The sequence below is a fragment of the Aedes aegypti genome, chromosome 3, assembly GCF_002204515.2.
Source record: "Aedes aegypti strain LVP_AGWG chromosome 3, AaegL5.0 Primary Assembly, whole genome shotgun sequence".
In the NCBI taxonomy this organism is placed as follows: Eukaryota; Metazoa; Arthropoda; class Insecta; order Diptera; family Culicidae; genus Aedes; species Aedes aegypti.
Window position 1 is genome coordinate 135056497 of NC_035109.1, and position 18254 is coordinate 135074750.

At 39.0% G+C, this 18254-nt stretch overlaps 1 protein-coding gene across 4 annotated transcripts in view; it reads left to right on the forward strand.

The window, feature by feature from the left end:
* The window catches only part of LOC5571458 (protein crumbs), a 173790-nt gene that overhangs the window by 133412 nt on the left and 22124 nt on the right, over positions 1-18254 (forward strand). For all 4 annotated transcript variants that reach the window (XM_021851101.1, XM_001659670.2, XM_021851102.1 and 1 more), the window contains one exon: positions 12025-14138. In XM_021851101.1, coding sequence (XP_021706793.1) covers positions 12025-14138 — 2114 coding nt within the window. The remainder of the gene's footprint in view (positions 1-12024; positions 14139-18254) is intronic.

Genomic DNA, 18254 nt, shown 5'->3' on the forward strand with positions numbered 1-18254 from the left:
AAATAAGATTGTACGCCGCCAACTTGTTACGGAGTAACAGTTGACAGGTTAACAATTTTTCGCTCTTTTATGCAATAATGGCTGAAACATCTCAGAAATCTCTTATCTATCGTAATGTTCTCAATGGCCTCAAAGGTTTACGCATGAGTTTAAAACGTTAATTCACATATTCAGTAAAATATATCAATTGTTTTCACTTACCCCATTTACCCACTTGCCCCGCGGTACCTTAACTCAAAAAGTATCAGTAGTATCATTTTCAAACATTACATTCATTTCTTATATCTAGGTGTTCTGTGTTATTAGACAAAACTATCATCCTAATTTGGTAAAACAAATTTAAGATTTAATTAACATTTTGTTAACAACATATTACATTTCATTTGCCGTAGCAGTTCAGTTTTTTTACAGGTGAGTTGATTTCACCTGCTTATAAGAGAAAAAAAAACGTTTTTAATATACTTAACCTAACTTAACCTAAACATATAACTCATTAATCGTGGCAATAGAAGATTGTAACGATTTTTGCCTGAAATTATTAATGATTGTATTTGACATTTGTTCCAATGTTTCAACATTGGATATTCTATGTAACTCATTGGTACTATACCAGGGAGGAAGCCTCAGAATCATTTTCAAAATTTTATTTTGAATTCTTTGCAGAGCTTTCTTCCTGGTATTACAACAGCTAGTCCATATTGGTACAGCATACAACATGGCTAGCCTGAAAATTTGTTTGAATATCAAAAGCTTGTTCTTAAGACAAAGTTTTGATTTTCTATTAATAAGGGGATAGAGACATTTTACATATTTGTTACATTTGGCTTGAATGCCCTCAATGTGATTTTTGAAAGTTAAATTCTTATCTAGCATGAGCCCTAGATACTTAACTTCATCTGACCAATTTATTGGAACCCCTCTCATCGTGACAACATGTCTACTTGAAGGTTTCAAATAAAGAGCTTTTGGTTTATGTGGGAATATTATTAGTTGAGTTTTGGAAGCATTAGGAGAAATCTTCCATTTTTGCAAGTATGAAGAAAAAATATCCAAACTTTTTTGCAATCGACTACAGATGACACGCAGGCTTCGTCCTTTGGCGGAGAGGCCTGTGTCATCCGCAAACAAAGATTTTTGACATCCCTGAGGTAGCTCAGGTAAGTCAGATGTGAAAATATTGTATAATATTGGTCCCAAAATGCTGCCTTGAGGAACACCAGATCTTACAGGAAGTCTTTCAGATCTGGAGTTCTGATAATTAACCTGAAGTGTACGATTTGACAGATAACTTTGAATTATTCTAACAATGTATGTTGGAAAATTAAAGTTTTTTAATTTTATAATCAAACCTTCATGCCAAACACTGTCGAATGCTTTTTCTATGTCTAGAAGAGCAAGACCAGTAGAATAGCCTTCAGATTTATTGGAACGGATCAAATTTGTTACACGTAAAAGTTGATGAGTTGTCGAATGTCCATGGCGGAATCCGAACTGTTCATTGGCAAAAATTGAATTTTCGTTGATGTGGGCCATCATTCTGTTCAAAATAACCTTTTCAAAAAGTTTACTGATGGAGGAAAGCAAACTGATTGGACGATAGCTAGAAGCTTCTGCAGGATTTTTGTCTGGTTTTAAAATTGGAACAACCTTAGCATTTTTCCATTTGTCAGGAAAATATGCTAATTGAAAACATTTGTTAAATATATCAACTAAAAATGATAAACTACTTTCTGGAAGTTTCTTGATGAGGATGTAGAAAATTCCATCATCGCCAGGAGCTTTCATGTTTTTGAATTTTTTAATAATAGTTCTCACTTCTTCCAAATCAGTCTCCCAGGCATTTTCGAAAACGTTCTCTTGATTGAGAATATTTTCGAACTCCTGAGTAACTTCATTTTCAATTGGACTAGTAAGTCCTAAATTAAAATTGTGCGCACTTTCAAACTGCATAGCAAGTTTTTGAGCTTTTTCGCAATTAGTTATTGATAATTTGTTTTCCTCTTTCAATGCCGGTATTGGCTTCTGAGGTTTTTTCAAGATTTTAGATAATTTCCAAAAGGGCTTAGAGCCAGGGTCCAATTGAGAAATTTTATTTTCAAAATTTTTGTTTCTTAATTGAGCAAAACGTTTCTTGATTTCTTTCTGCAAATCCTGCCATATAATTTTCATAGCAGGATCGCGAGTGCGTTGAAATTGCCTTCTCCTCACGTTTTTAAGACGGATCAAGAGTTTAAGATCATCGTCTATAATCACGGATTCAAATTTTACTTCACATTTTGGAATAGCAATGTTCCGGGCTTCAACAATGGAAGTTTCAAGAGCATTGTCAATATCAAGTTTAGTTTCTAAAGAAATGTTAGCATCAAGATTAGAGTCAACATACGTTTTATATAGTCGGCTCGTAAATAATTGAAAGTGGAGCTGATAGGATTGAGAATCGCTTCTTGGGATATTTGAAATGTAACAGGGACATGATCAGAATCAAAATCAGCATGAGTAATCAGTTGGCTACAAAGATGACTAGAGTCGGTTAAGACCAAATCAATCGTAGATGGATTTCTAGAAGAGGAAAAACATGTGAGGCTATCAGGGTATTGAATTGAGAAATATCCTGAAGAGCACTCATCAAATAAAATTCTGCCGTTGGAATTACTTTGAGAATTATTCCATGACCGATGTTTGGCATTAAAGTCACCAATGACAAAAAATTTTGACTTATTGCGAGTCAATTTACGCAAGTCAGTTTGGAGCAAATTAACTTGCTGTCCAGAGCATTGAAAAGGCAAATAGGCAGCTATGAAAGTATATTTACCAAACTGTGTTTCAACAGAAACACCTAAAGTTTCAAAAACTTTAGTTTCAAATGATGAAAACAGTTGATGTTTTATACGCCTATGAATGATGATTGCAATTCCCCCACATGCCCCATCAAGTCGATCATTACGATAAACAAAAAAGTTAGGATCTTTTTTTAGTTTGGATCCAGGTTTTAAATAAGTTTCGGTAATAACTGCTATATGCACGTTATTAGCTGTAAGAAAATTAAACAGCTCGTCCTCTTTACCATTCAGAGAACGAGCATTCCAATTTAAAATATTTAAATTATTATTTGGATCCATTAGAAAAACGTAATCCAATAACAATTTGATTTGTAAATTTTACACCTACTTGGACTGCTTCAGTCATAGTGGTGGCTTTGAACATTGCATCAATCATTAGATTCAATTGTTCAGTTAGAAAATTAAAATCAGAGGCAGACATGTCATGTGATTTCCCATTGGAATTTCCGGTAGACGAAGAAGCGGAGTTACCTGTGGCGGTAGGGTTTTTTCCATTTGATTTGAAACAAGTAGAATGGGTACCCATGGATCGAACAGGGGAGGAGTTCGAATTTCCTGCTACGATATCGGCAAAGGATTTACCGTGGGTAGATACATTCGAAATTGAAAGATTCGAACGGCTACCCGACGGATTAAAATTATTTTGTGAATGAGCCTGATTATGATCTTCCTGATGGGTATGATTCATGATCAAGCGATCGTTAACTGAAAAATGAGCATTGTTCGATACTCTACCAGGCAAATTCCGGAAACGACCGTTATCGTAACGGATATTATCTTTCATCTGCCTGGCACGAGCCTCAATGACCCTTTTGCGTGAAGGACAATTCCAAAAATTGGACTTATGGTTAGCCCCGCAATTACAGCATATGAATTTGGTGGTATCTTCCTTCACTGGACAGACGTCTTTGGCGTGAGAAGAACCTCCGCAAATCAAGCATTTAGCATCCATGCGACAATTTTTTGTACCTTGACCCCACTTTTGGCACCGACGGCACTGAGTGGGGTTCTGGTAATTTCCTCCAGGTTTCTGGAAATGTTCCCATGTCACACGGACATCAAACAAAAGTTTTGCTTTTTCTAAAGCTTTAATATTATTTAGTTCTTTTTTGTTAAAGTGAACTAAATAAAATTCTTGAGAAAGCCCTTTCCGAACAGTGCCAGATTGGGTTCTCTTTTTCATAATGATTACTTGGACTGGGGAAAATCCAAGTTAATCATTTATTCCATTTTTGATCTCTTCAGGTGACTTATAGTCACTTGAGAGACCTTTCAAGACAACTTTGAACAAACGTTCAGTTTTGTCGTCATAAGTAAAATATTTGTGCTTCTTCTCTTCAAGATGTTTGAGAAGAAGTTCACGATCTTTAAGAGTTTCCGGCAAAACGCGACAGTCTCCTTTCTTTGCGATTTGGAAGGAAACCTTGATTCCCCTAATGGAGTTCAAGATCTCCTGCCTAAATCCCCCAAATTCGGAACAACTGACCACGATAGGCGGCACTCTTTGCTTCCTCACTTGAATCAAAGAGCCTGGGCTAGAGGCTGCTTCGATTTGGTGTTCGGAAAATTTGTCTAGAGCATCGAACTGATTGCTCATTTCGATACAATTATTCATTTCACCCTTGGAAGAAAGTTCGCATTCGGGGAAAGCGTCCTTTCTTCCATTCTTGCCACGTGTAGTGACAGTTTTAAAACCCACTTTTTTGGAAGGAAGTAGTGAATTCAGAGATTCACCCTTCCTTTTGTTTGTTGTTGATACCATGTTTAGTTAATAAACGAAAGAAGACGTGACCTTCGAGAGGTTTTTTCCCAAGACGGTGTCCAAGAAGGATTACCACCGCTAGCTTTCGCCAACGGGTCCAACGAAAAATCGAAGGCACGGGTCCAAACAAGGATCGTAAAGGGATCAATAGTAGAAAAAATAGTACTGAAAAGTACTGTTTTAGTAGCACTGAAAAGTACCGTTTTTAATTTTAGCACTGAAAAGTACTGTTTTTGTAGCACTGAAAAGTACTGTTTTATTGCTTTAGGTAGTTTTTAAGAAAACTTCCAAGAGCAGAGAGAATTCGTGTACGCACTGCACGAAGGTACGATGCGCACTGAGCTTCAGGGGCCATGATTTATGTAAGTAACGACATTTTCAATATTACCGAACGTTGTTTACATATATGATCAATGTTACCTAATATCAGCTGTATGAAAAAATCACCTAAAACATTTTTGTAAAATTGAGTGGAATTTTATAAGATTTCGTTGTTTCTAAATAGCATGGCATTTGAACGAAAAAAGTATTTAGTTTTACATACGAAATCCTGTTTGGTCGAAATCTATACTTATTGGGGCAAGTGTGCCAGCTATAGTCCATTTTACGAAACGGCAACACTGATGATATTGCTGTTACTTTCACATGTTACGACACCGCCTACTGTCAAAATTTCATTGATAAAATAAGCATTCAGCTGTTCAAAAACGTCTCGTAAAATGGACTTTTGTAAATTACGCTGTTCGACAAAATAAAAATTTTGGATGGATCAGGGATGCGTCTATATGGGTCTTGAAGTGCAAGAAAAGTGTAGAAAGAGGCCGTTTTCAAATGATTTGCAGCACCCTTGGATTATTTTTTGACTAAGTTTGAAAAATTGGCATTTCTAATCACAAAAAGTATAATAAGCAAAATGTCAATATCTTTTCAAATTCCATTATTCAACCATTGAATTTGTCAAATCAATATTGTTTAGCACTGGATGACTTCTTGGAAACGTGTACCATTTCAGAAGCATGGCATCAATTTTATATATGAATTTGGAATGTTAACGATCATTTAACAAGCATTTGAGGATGTGCACCATATAAATACTTCTTTTTTTCTATTTCACACATCTGGTTCATTATATAATAATTATTATAGGTTCAAGAAGCCACTTGATTATGATTTGACAGCGCATCGTTCGCGTAGTGAACTGAAGAAGCGCCGCGGATCGTTAGTAGTACTTGATTTATTGATCACGTCGCTTGCTCTTGCGTGGGCGGGTGATGACCACTTGTTCGGCGTACAATGCGAGCGAATTGTATCGTGAATCCGATTGGGCGGGATTATATCATGGATCGTATCACCAAACATTGGTGACTCGCAGATCTTTACCTTACCCCACTAATCCAATATCTTTTCCATGGCAGCCATGGAGATGCAGAGGTGCTCGCGGTCTCTAGTAACAACGGTTGTCTAACTAACATTCCTTCCCTTCCTCGATGACCGTAAGGACGTGGCCGGTGCCGTTATTAGCTTTTAAAATTTGAGCTCTCGATTTGTGCCCATTGAGAATAGTAAACTAATCCCAAGCCCCATTCATTAAATCTCTGTGCAACTTCGATTGTTCTGGTCAATCACGGAGAACGGAGCAACTACGAATTGTACGGTCATCTAAACTTATGCTTATGCTTATATAATCTTTATCAACATTTGAGATTTATGTTTCAGAAATAGAGAGAATGAAAAGAAAAGCACGTAGTACATGAGTCAAATAGATATATGATAATTGTCAGGGTTGCGATGGATCTTCTTCGTGAACAATGATCGACGCATCTTCGCGATCCAACATTCGCCAAAATTCATTTTTCATTTTTGCGTCACGAAGAGCATCGCAAAAAGCGAACGGATGCAACGTCGAAGAAGCAAAATGAACACACCGATAAGTGGTTCGCGAAGCCTCTCCCCTCGTAGGATTCATTTATCCACGTGCTGTTCATTCTCGTGATTTATTGCAAGGTTGCTTCTTCTCGTAAAGTCAAGCAAACACTCCACGCTAAGCCAGCTCCACGCAGCGCATGTGTTAAAACTACACAGAATGAGGCAACCAATGCAGAACTGGCTGACTGAGTGAAAATTCTGAGTAGGTCGCACTAATTCTGTGAGTTGCCGACTTTTCGCCTTCGGCTGTCCGAGATCGATGGAAAGGGAACTGTCAATGGTATCCCGCGTGGCAGCAAACAGTTGGCCGTTGGTAAGATGGGGAGTTTTCTGAGATGTTTTCTAGCGAAAAGCCGGAAGGTGGTCGCAAATGCGAAAGTTTTTTCCCCATTTGCTTCCGCTTCGGCTATTCAAATGAAAAAATCTCTGAAAATCTTTAAAATTGGTATGTTTTTTTTTAATGTTTTCAGAAGCAAAACAAAAATGGAAACGAATTCCGCATTCCAAGCGTTCCTCCTCTGTGCGCAATTCACTCATTGAGTTTTGTTTACCACCGTTTGCACAAAACTGTGTACAGCCCCTTTGCACAGAATCTGTGCTGCACGAAAAGAGGTCAATTTTGTGCGCTCGGCACTCATTTTTGAGCGGAGCAAGTTTAGCGTGATTGTTGCAAGCCCACATGAAGATGATCGAAATGAATATTTTTCTGTTCTTCGCGAAGAGCAGGCGGCGTGGATCGTACCGTTCACATTACCAAGCGATGGAAAATCACCCGATGATAGCGTCGGGAGAAACAGCGATCCGAAAATGAAACACGAACGAATGAAGCGCCCGAACGGTTGTTTGTGTTTATTCGCAGATTCTGTTTTGATGCCTACGAAAATTCATCGTGCCTCGCGTTTCCGATCGTTGTTCAGCAACATTGAATTGTTTAGGGTTATTTTTTAATGTGAAATGTATCAACTTCATGAAATTATTGTGGCGTGATAAAATTGAACAGAAAATCGTGTTAAAATCGAGAGTGATATAACGAAGCGATATTACAACGAGCAGTGATAAAATCGAGAAAATACTGTATCTCAAAATTCAAATAATTTCGAAACATCCCAAGTAACCAAATAGCAGTTTAATTCTCCCTCCGTGCTAATATAGGGCTTTTATAGAGCTGATAAGCCCTATATTAGCCTTAGAACAGCGCTATAAGGCCAAAAAGGTGAATTAGCGGGTAAGTGGTTACTTGGGATGGAGTCTTTAGAAAATTTGTTCTGGAGGTGGAGCGCTATCTAATCGTACCTCATTTAATTCGGAATTTGACCGCTAGGTGGGACCACTGTGCATGAAACTTTTACTATTATTTTGGAGATAACTCAGGAGTCTGTTCATTTAGAAAGATGGCATTTTCGACAAGATGTTAAGAATCAATTGAATAAATTGATTCAAAATGTTGCCACCAGGCGGCCATTGAGCGTGAATCTGTTTTTCGGATTTCTCAGGAACCCTCAATCTTGGCTACAATAATGATAGCTTTTGAAAATGAACATTAAAAACAATGACACAGCACCACAACACTGTTCAAGTTTCGTGACCTGCACTGGGAACCCCAGTCGGACGGTCGTTTCCATATTTCCGTCGTTCTGTGAGATAAGAAGATTTTTCTCCGGGAATATGATATGATGCATATTGAATAATTTCTTGCAACATGTCGACGGTTGCTTCGTGGCATTGTTTCGGAATGTTCTGGGCTCGACTCCAGGTCCTTGGAGAAGGACATCAATCCGATGCAAACTCCAACTAATATTTCATCGTAACATAAGGCTAAGTAGCCCATCATTCGTTTTGGCAACAATGATGGCTTTTCAGCTTGCATTTCAAAGTGATAAAACTCAGTCTTGATAGTTTATATTGACCTTAAAAAGTATCCTTATACGCGCTAACATGCATAAAGTATGCTGATACTTTTTCAGCTGTGTCAGTGCAAAACCAACTGATTTTCTTTGATTCGAAACCGTGAGATGAATTGGCAACAATCATCAACGACAAACGTACAAATTCCAATGACGGCCTACTTCGCCATAAGATCAACTATTACGTACGATTCCGAACAGATCCCGCAAGTAATTGTAAATGACCCGTGCAGTAGCAGTATAATGCAAGTACTCAATTTGTATCATATTATGCTGCCGGCTCATTTTTCAAATATTGATGTATCGCATAATATGGTTTACAATCATCGGATACATGTCCTTCTTCAGGGTCCTGGAATCGGCTCCTGAACATCCCGGAAGTACTTGTATTAAGACGGGGTAGAGGGTCTAAGATATCCAATTTAAGCATTACGTAATAAATAAACGCTACTTAAATGAAGTACGTCGTAGATAGGAGAGTAGCTGTACCATTAGACTGAAGCAAATTTTGAAATGTTTGCTACCCTATGCTTAAACGGTGGCAATTATAATAAAAATCATTCTCCCAAAATTTGAAGTGATTTGGAAGAAATTTCGTTGTGCACAGGCCATTTGAAGTTTCTATGGAAATTACTATGGAAAATACCAACCTTTTGTGTTCAGTCCTCTAACTGCTCGTAATAATAATTTATGGAAAAATGAACATACTCATGTGAAATCTTCCCAGCTACAACTTTGCCGATGACCACATTTTGATAAGACGTAAGGATAATTTGTGATTAGTGATAACAAAGTCTAAATCATGCTGAGATGATCATTCAATTACTTTCAGAGCAACACTGCTGTTTTGCTGTAGAACATAGTAGCTGGATTACTTTGATCTATTCTACCCGCCAGAAGCACCACTGTTGCCTGCCGAGCAGTTGGTTAAGCATGCAAAATGCAAATCCAGTTTATGATTAAGAATAGCAATTTGTCCTTAAGTCCTATCAAAATGTGATCTTCAGCAAAGTTGTAGCTGAAAAAATTTCAGATGAGAAAAGATTTTTTTCACTTTTCCATCAAATATTATGTCGAAGAGATAGAGGCCTGAACACAAAAAGTTGGCGTTTTTCATAGTAATCTCCATATAAACTTCAAATGGCTTGTGCACAGTCAAATTTCTTCCGAATCATTTCAATCTTTGGAAGGATGCTATTTACCATAATATAAATCGTTTAAGCATAAAGGAGCCAACATTTTAAAATTTGCATCACTCTACTGTACCATATTTAGCCTCGCATAAACCTTATTCTCCATGTCTTAATACCACACATGTCTTATTGACGCACAGATATGCCAACTTCATGGAAATATTGTCGAAATAGAAATGATTGAAGTTTTTTTGTTTGAGTCACATTCCGAAAAATTCCGAAATAAATTGTATTATGAATACAACTAAAGGGGACGAACCTGGTGTAGGGGTTAGAACACACGCCTCTCACGCCAAGGACCTGGGATCGAATCCCATCCCCGAGATAGTCACTAAAAATTTCAGTAGTGACGACTTCCTTCGGAAGGGAAGTAAAGCCGTTGGTCCCGAGATGAACTAGCCCAGGGCTAAAAATCTCGTTAATAAAGATAGAAAAAAAAATACAACTAATTACGATTACTGTTTGTGAAAGTTCATTAGAACATTTTCAATCTTCTCACAGTGAATACTTGGAGCAATAATTATTTCTGCGATTTTGCTAGGATAACTTGAATGCATGGATTGTATTTAAGATTCAGTTTTAACTCATTATACTAAGAGTTAAAAGTTGAAAAATTCTTGCAGGCATGTAAGAGCCTATGGTTAACAATAATGTTTTTCAGTGCCACATGAGACTATTTACGACATTTTCTCTTTGTAATTCAACATTTAAAAACCACATTGAGCTCAAAATTTGCAGTCTACTGAAGACACCGACTTACTTTGAAGCAACCGCGCAATTCGATTCGCGTTTTCGCACTTTAAAAACTATTGCGACATTACAATGGTAATTCATTGGTAGAAATACCAAATTATCTATAGGGTCAGGAAAGTGACTAATGTTTTTAATGGTAACAGTACCAATTCATTGAGGGATTTCAAAACGATATTCAAATGCACACGATTGGGTATTTGTTTTTTTTTTAATTTTTGTTGCCAGAAGTGTTGAGGGGCGAAATGATACTCTGAAAAATTATTAAGATGAAAAAAACTGCTTCGCTTCCCCCAAAAGTTCACTCCTATATTGGCGCATATATGATGATCAAGATTGTACTTGAAGAGCGCACAATTTATTAAAAAAAAAAATCAATGCCAGATCTGATGCTGTAAATTACATTCGGTTTATTTATACTTTTACCTTTCTTGGTTTGTGAAATGTCTACAATAAGTAGGCCATCTAACAAGGTTTGCGCTACAAATTCCGGTATATTCTTGAGCTTTGTTCAAATAAAATCTTTCGAAACTTCACTTACCTAGCAGAACCTGAGGTATGATCGTTACATTAAGGTGACACGGAAGACCGTGTTATTTTCCCTATCTTTCGCCTCACTCTAACAATTATCATCAAAACATTGCAGAAGCAAATCTCCAGTTTCAGTGAACCGATGAAGTTAAAAATTTAATGGGTTTTACCCTACATATATAGAATATAGTGATATTTTTTACATTTATTTTTACAAGCAATCAACAGATGTGGATTGTGAGTAGTTTTCCATCTTCAATGTCTAATATCAAGAAATCCAAATAATTTAAAACCAAAAAATCCATTATAAATCGGCCACATCCTTATTTCCACCAGGGAAAGGACGATAATGAGTGATATCCATTGTTACTAGAGACCAAGATCACCTGTGCACCTCCACGGCTTGTTAGTGGGGAGAGTTCAAAAGCTACATGATCTGAATTCACCTTGGTTAGTGATGTGATTCATGCAACCTCACACTGTTAAAAATAATGAAGATTACACGTCATGTAAATTTATGTCTGAAATCGTGTAAAAATGGGTTACATGTAATGTAATTACTCAGGATACTGCTGACATATAATTTAAGACTACATGACATATCGTGTAAAACACCATGATATTCCCCGCGCCAAGTATGTGCATCCCAAAAAATTACACGTTTCGTTCGAACTGTGCAGTTAGAAAAACCACCTTTCATTCTCTGAAGACAACGTGAACATGTAATATTAACAAGAGTTTATGTCGACACTTTTAGTGACGAACCATTCATATTTTGTGAATAAATACATGACAGTAACATTTCTACCGTTGTCACGATAAAAATGTGCTTCATAATAAATTATAAATTTAGAATGAAAGCATGAAACGAGCTCATCAATTTGATCATCCATCCTTGATTGAGCAGTCATAAGCTTCTTTCAACATATTTAATGCACACATAAATAACACTCCGGCGACGCTAGAAACACAAACTCGATTACTTTGGCCATCGTGAAGCACTCAATATCTACATTTATATTATTGTATTATAACATAGGATTCCAATTTTTATTTCATAGTTCCTCGTCATTTCACACTTCAAGCTAACAACATCTTTCCTTCTTTCCTACACACAGTCCGCACCTTGCCAAAACGGAGGCCGCTGTATCGATCAGCTGGGAGGCTTCCTGTGCGATTGCAACCAGACCGGCTTCTCGGGATCGTACTGCCAGCACAACATCAACGAGTGTGATTCGAACCCGTGCTCCAACGGTGCTCAGTGTGTAGATAAGATAAACGACTACCAGTGCAAGTGCTATCCGGGCTACACTGGTAAAAACTGCGAAGAGGACATCGATGAGTGCGAATCCAATCCGTGCCAGCACTCCGGAAAGTGCTTGCAGCGATCGAACGTTACGCTGTACTATCTGAACAACTATCCCAAGAATCTGCCGGCCATATTCTCGCAGCAGTTTTCGTTCGAAAATGCTAGCGGATACGAGTGCATCTGCGTTCCTGGTACGGTGGGCAAGAACTGTGAAATCAATATCAACGAGTGCGACAGTAGTCCTTGCAAGAACGGTGTCTGTGTTGATGGGATTGGTAACTATACGTGCGATTGTGAACCAGGCTTCGAAGGAGCACACTGTGAAACGGACATCGACGAGTGCTTGAAGTACAAACCGTGCGTCCATGGAACGTGCATGGATGGACGCAACAACTACAACTGTGACTGTGATGAATTGTGGGGTGGGAAAAATTGTTCGGTTAGACTGACGGGTTGCGTTAACGAACCGTGTTTGAACGGAGGAGGTTGCATACCTTACTTGGAGAACGAGACTCAGCACAAATTCAACTGCTCCTGCAAACAAGGTTTCCAGGGAATGACTTGCGATACGGTAACGACAATGTCCTTGGCAGCTAGCAGTTTACTAATCGTTAACACTTCTCGAGATGAAGGCTACGATATACAATTAAGATTTAAGACAACTTTGCCAAATGGAATTCTGGCTTTTGGTAACGGAGCTACCTCATACATTTTGGTTCTTAACAACGGTCGACTGAACTTGCATTCAGCTTTGCTGAATAGGTGGGAAGGTGTCTTCATTGGATCTGGACTTAACGACAGTAAATGGCAGAAAGTGTTCGTTGCAATCAATTCGTCCCACTTGGTTCTATCCGCCAACGAAGAGCAAACGATCTACCCAATCAACTCTTATGAAGGAACCAATGGCAGCAACACTTCCTTTCCAATCACATATCTAGGAGGTACCACCCCTACACTTGCTCAACCTTATCTAAAACACATAGCTAGGGCAGTTTCAAGCTTCGTCGGTTGCATGGAAGACGTTGTGATTAACGGCCAGTGGGTTTTACCTGGTAGAGAGCAAGAATTCACAACACTTCATAACATCGATACGGGTTGTCCGAGAACTCCTCAGTGTGAACCGAACCCTTGCAACTCCAATGGTCTTTGTACCGATTTATGGCACACATTCTCCTGTAGCTGTCAGCGACCGCATCTTGGACACACCTGTAAATACAATATCACAGCAGCAACCTTCGGACACGAAAACACCACTAGATCGGCCGTTAAGGTTATCGTGAGTGATACAGCTCGTAGAGCGATACGATCCGTTTTGGATATTTCGATGTTCATTCGAACCCGACAAGCAGCAGGAACGGTATTCTATCTAGGAAGTGATCCAAACATGAACAGTACACCAGGAGATGATTCCTACGTGGCCGCTTACTTATCAAAAGGTGAATTGTTGGTGCGAATGATTTTCAACGACACTCCAGAAGGGTACACAGTGGGCGGTAACAAGCTAGACAATGGGTATCTACACTTGATAGAAGTCATTCGGAACTCGACACTAGTGCAGGTCAAGCTGAATGGAACCGAATACTTCCGAAAGACACTCTCCTCGTCCGGACAACTGAATGCTCAGGTCTTGTACCTGGGAGGACCTCCGCCATATGCCGATTCCATATACAGCTTGTACAAGGACGAATCAGAGAAAACACCATTTAAGGGAATCATTCAGGATGTTCAGGTTTCGAACGGGTCGCATGCAATGATCGTCGAACTGTATCCGCTGAACGAAGAAGGATTGGTTCTGCCACCACCTTTCGGAGAAGTTACCATCGATCGTACCTCGGTCCTGGAAGGTGTCGTCACGGATGATCTGTGCCGAACTCAACCCTGCAAGCACGATGCCATATGTGCCAACACATGGAACGATTTCGTGTAAGTACCGTAAAACGGGGCGAATAGAAAAAGTGGGGCGAATAGAAACAAAGCGACCTTTAGTTAAAAATGCGACTATTATGCAATGATATACTTTAGAAACCCACAGAAATATTTTTTTTTCATTAGTTCAATAACAACAGAGTATCGCTAAACTATTTTCAAACTAAAAATTTTGCTACATTTCTCATTAAAAATTTGAGAAGAAAATATTGAAATCTCAATCATTTTTGATAGCTTGAAACATCCGCCATTTTGGCTGATTTCAAAAATGATCTAAAATTGAACTTGGTTTCAACAATTTTAATTTTTTTCTTCACTAAGTAAATACATGTTGATATTTCTTCAAGATGCAGTTAAAAATGTGTTTATTTTCCCATTTAAATTAAAAAAGTATTGATATTTACTGAACAATGTTTCTATTCGCCCCATTGCGGGGTGAATAGAAACATACAACATTTTCATAAATATTTGTACGATATAATTTTTATTTTTTAACAGCGATTGGGGTCTTAGTAAAGGAAGACGCGACCCATATTTAAGACTAATAAAATTGGATTTTATCCACACGGTTTAAGTTGTACACATTCAAACATGTCGGAAAGTGTTTCTATTCGCCCCATTTTACGGTAGATCTTGTTCTGACCGTATCAGAAGCGCTAATAACTAACATCTCCCACTCAACCGTAACTGCAAATACTAACCCATGAAACATTGTTTCAACTTTTTCTCGCACGCCTGCGGCACTCGCCTTTCCCCTGTCTGATCCTCACGCGTCGTGCACTTGCAATTACCATCCACCAACCCACTGCTGTTTTGCCAAAGCCGTTGCAAGTGGACTCACGTAAAGGATACTTTTAACGAGCTCAAGCAGTTGATTGGGAGCAACCGTTCGACTCTGCCTAGGTAACAGTGATCGACTGTGAAATGTGGAGTTTCTAACGATTTCCGTTGAATGCGATCGACATTGAAAACTGACTAAGACACATACACTACCCGCCATAAGTATGGAATCGCATCATCTAGTATTGCAACACCTCAATTGAATATTGCAGCACCCCCCAAAAAGTTTAGCATCACCCGTAAGCTATTACACTAATGACGCACTATCTTGGAAACCTTACTTTCTAGAAAGCTGCGGTCTTCAGCAAAGTTGTTCAGAAGCCTTACGGCGTTCATCAGCTGAAATTTTTAATGCGCCATTTTGCCGCTACGTGGCGCTAGTGTGCATGTAAATTGGTCATATTTTAGACGGCTCTGGCTCATGAACCTGACCACTTAGAATGTTCGTGTCTTCAGCAAAGTTGTTCAGAAGCTTAAAAGCAATGTGAAACAGCACTTATTGGTTAGCAATTTTGCCGCTACGTGGCGCTAGTGTGCATGTAAATTGGCCATATTTTAAACGGCTATAGCTCATGAACCTGACAACTTAGAATGTTCGTGTCTTCAGCAAAGTTGTTCAGAAGCTTAAAAGCAATGTGAAACAGCACTGATTGGTTAGCAATTTTGCCGCTACGTGGCGCTAGTGTGCGTGTAAATTGGTCATATTTTAGACGGCTCTAGCTCATGAACCTGACCACTTAGAATGTTCGTGTCTTCAGCAAAGTTGGTCAGAAGTTTAAAAGCAATCTAAGGCAGCACTGATTGGTTAGCAATTTTGCCGCTACGTGGCGCTAGTGTGCATGTAAATTGGTCATATTTTAGACGGCTCTGGCTCATGAACCTGACCACTTAGAATGTTCGTGTCTTCAGCAAAGTTGTTCAGAAGCTTAAAAGCAATGTGAAACAGCACTGATTGGTTAGCAATTTTGCCGCTACGTGGCGCTAGTGTGCATGTAAATTGGTCGTATTTCAGACGGCTCTAACTCATGAACCTGACCACTTAGAATGTTCGTGTCTTCAGCAAAGTTGTTCAGAAGCTTAAAAGCAATTTGAGGCAGCACTGATTGGTTAGCAATTTTGCCGCTACGTGGCGCTAGTGTGCATGTAAATTGGTCATATTTCAGACGGCTCTAACTCATGAACCTGACCACTTAGAATGTTCGTGTCTTCAGCAAAGTTGGTCAGAAGCTCAAAAGCAATCAGAGGCAGCACTGATATGTTAGCAATTTTGCCGCTACGTGGCGCTAGTGTGCATGTAAATTGGTCATATTTTAGACGGCTCGTGAATGAAATGTTAAGAATCGATCTTCTCAAGGCACCCCCCCCACCCCACTGATGAAAAAACCTGGCTACGCCAATGGTCATCGACCCCTTAGGGACCGTTCAAATATTACGTAACGCAACAGGGGAGGGAGGGTTTGTTACGGTGCAAAGAAAAATTAAAAATTTTCTATACATAAGTTGTTACGTGGAGGTGAAAGGGGGTCTAAAATTGACAAATTTTGCGTTACGCATTTTTTTAATGAACTCTTAAAAGTCCATGCAAGTTCTTGACGCGGTTCACAAGCAATCATTACCACGTAGAAATTTTTAAAAACAGGAACATAATAAAATGACCCGATTTTGTCAGGTTCCCCATTTTGTCAGCCTAAAATTCATCGAGGGGCTGACAAAATCGGGTCCTCACTGTATTATATTCCATAAGGTTTTGAATTTTGTCTAAGTAAACAGGTTCGTAAGAATGCCTTCTTCTAAATATTTGCTGGAGATACGAACATTTTAGGTGGTCAAGATCATGTGCTAGAGCCTGCGAAAATATAACCAATTCCACCTGCACATCTGAGAGAGAGGAAACAGATGGCTTAGATTGCGAGCTCCCAAAAGACAAGGGAACCTGTCATAAACTGACATTGGAAAACCACACATTTGAAGAGCAAAGCGTAAAATACCGTTAGAATTTAGGTAAAGGTAATTAAACTTTCTAGGTGTTTTTCGATGACTGCACATTTTAAAAAGTTGAATACTTAAATATAGTCGTGTGTTGGCAAACTGCTATTGATTTTTTTATTCATACCTTTTTCACGGTGAACAACAATGAGTGAATGATTTTAACCAAAATAAGATCATTAGACCGTTGTGCACAACCCAAGAACTAAAGAAAGAAGTCTAAGAGATCAAGAAAACATGCCAACTGTCAGTGAGCTGTCTCCTCTCTCAGCTGTACGCTAGCGCCACGTAGCGGCAAAATTGCTAACCAATCAGTGCTGTTTCACATTGCTTTTAAGCTTCTGAACAACTTTGCTGAAGACACGAACATTCTAAGTTGTCAGGTTCATGAGCTATAGCCGTTTAAAATATGGCCAATTTACATGCACACTAGCGCCACGTAGCGGCAAAATTGCTAACCAATAAGTGCTGTTTCACATTGCTTTTAAGCTTCTGAACAACTTTGCTGAAGACACGAACATTCTAAGTGGTCAGGTTCATGAGCCAGAGCCGTCTAAAATATGACCAATTTACATGCACACTAGCGCCACGTAGCGGCAAAATTGCTAACATATCAGTGCTGCCTCTGATTGCTTTTGAGCTTCTGACCAACTTTGCTGAAGACACGAACATTCTAAGTGGTCAGGTTCATGAGTTAGAGCCGTCTAAAAAAATGACCAATTTACATGCACACTAGCGCCACGTAGCGGCAAAATTGCTAACCAATCAGTGGTGCCTCAGATTGCTTTTAAGCTTCTGAACAACTTTGCTGAAGACACGAACATTCTAAATGGTCAGGTTCATGAGCTAGAGCCGTCTGAAATATGACCAATTTACATGCACACTTGCGCCACGTAGCGGCAAAATTGCTAACCAATCAGTGCTGTTTCACATTGCTTTTAAGCTTCTGAACAACTTTGTTGAAAACACGAGCATTCTAAGTTGTCAGGTTCATGAGCTAGAGCCTGCTAGAATATGATCAAATGACATGCACACTAGCGCCACGTAGCGGCAAAATTGCTAACCAATCAGTGCTGCCTCAGATTGCTTTTAAGCTTCTGACCAACTTTGCTGAAGACACGAACATTCTAAGTGGTCAGGTTTATGAGTTAGAGCCGTCTAAAATATGACCAATTTACATGCACACTAGCGCCACGTAGCGGCAAAATTGCTAACCAATCAGTGCTGTTTCACATTGCTTTTAAGCTTCTGAACAACTTTGCTGAAGACACGAACATTCTAAGTGGT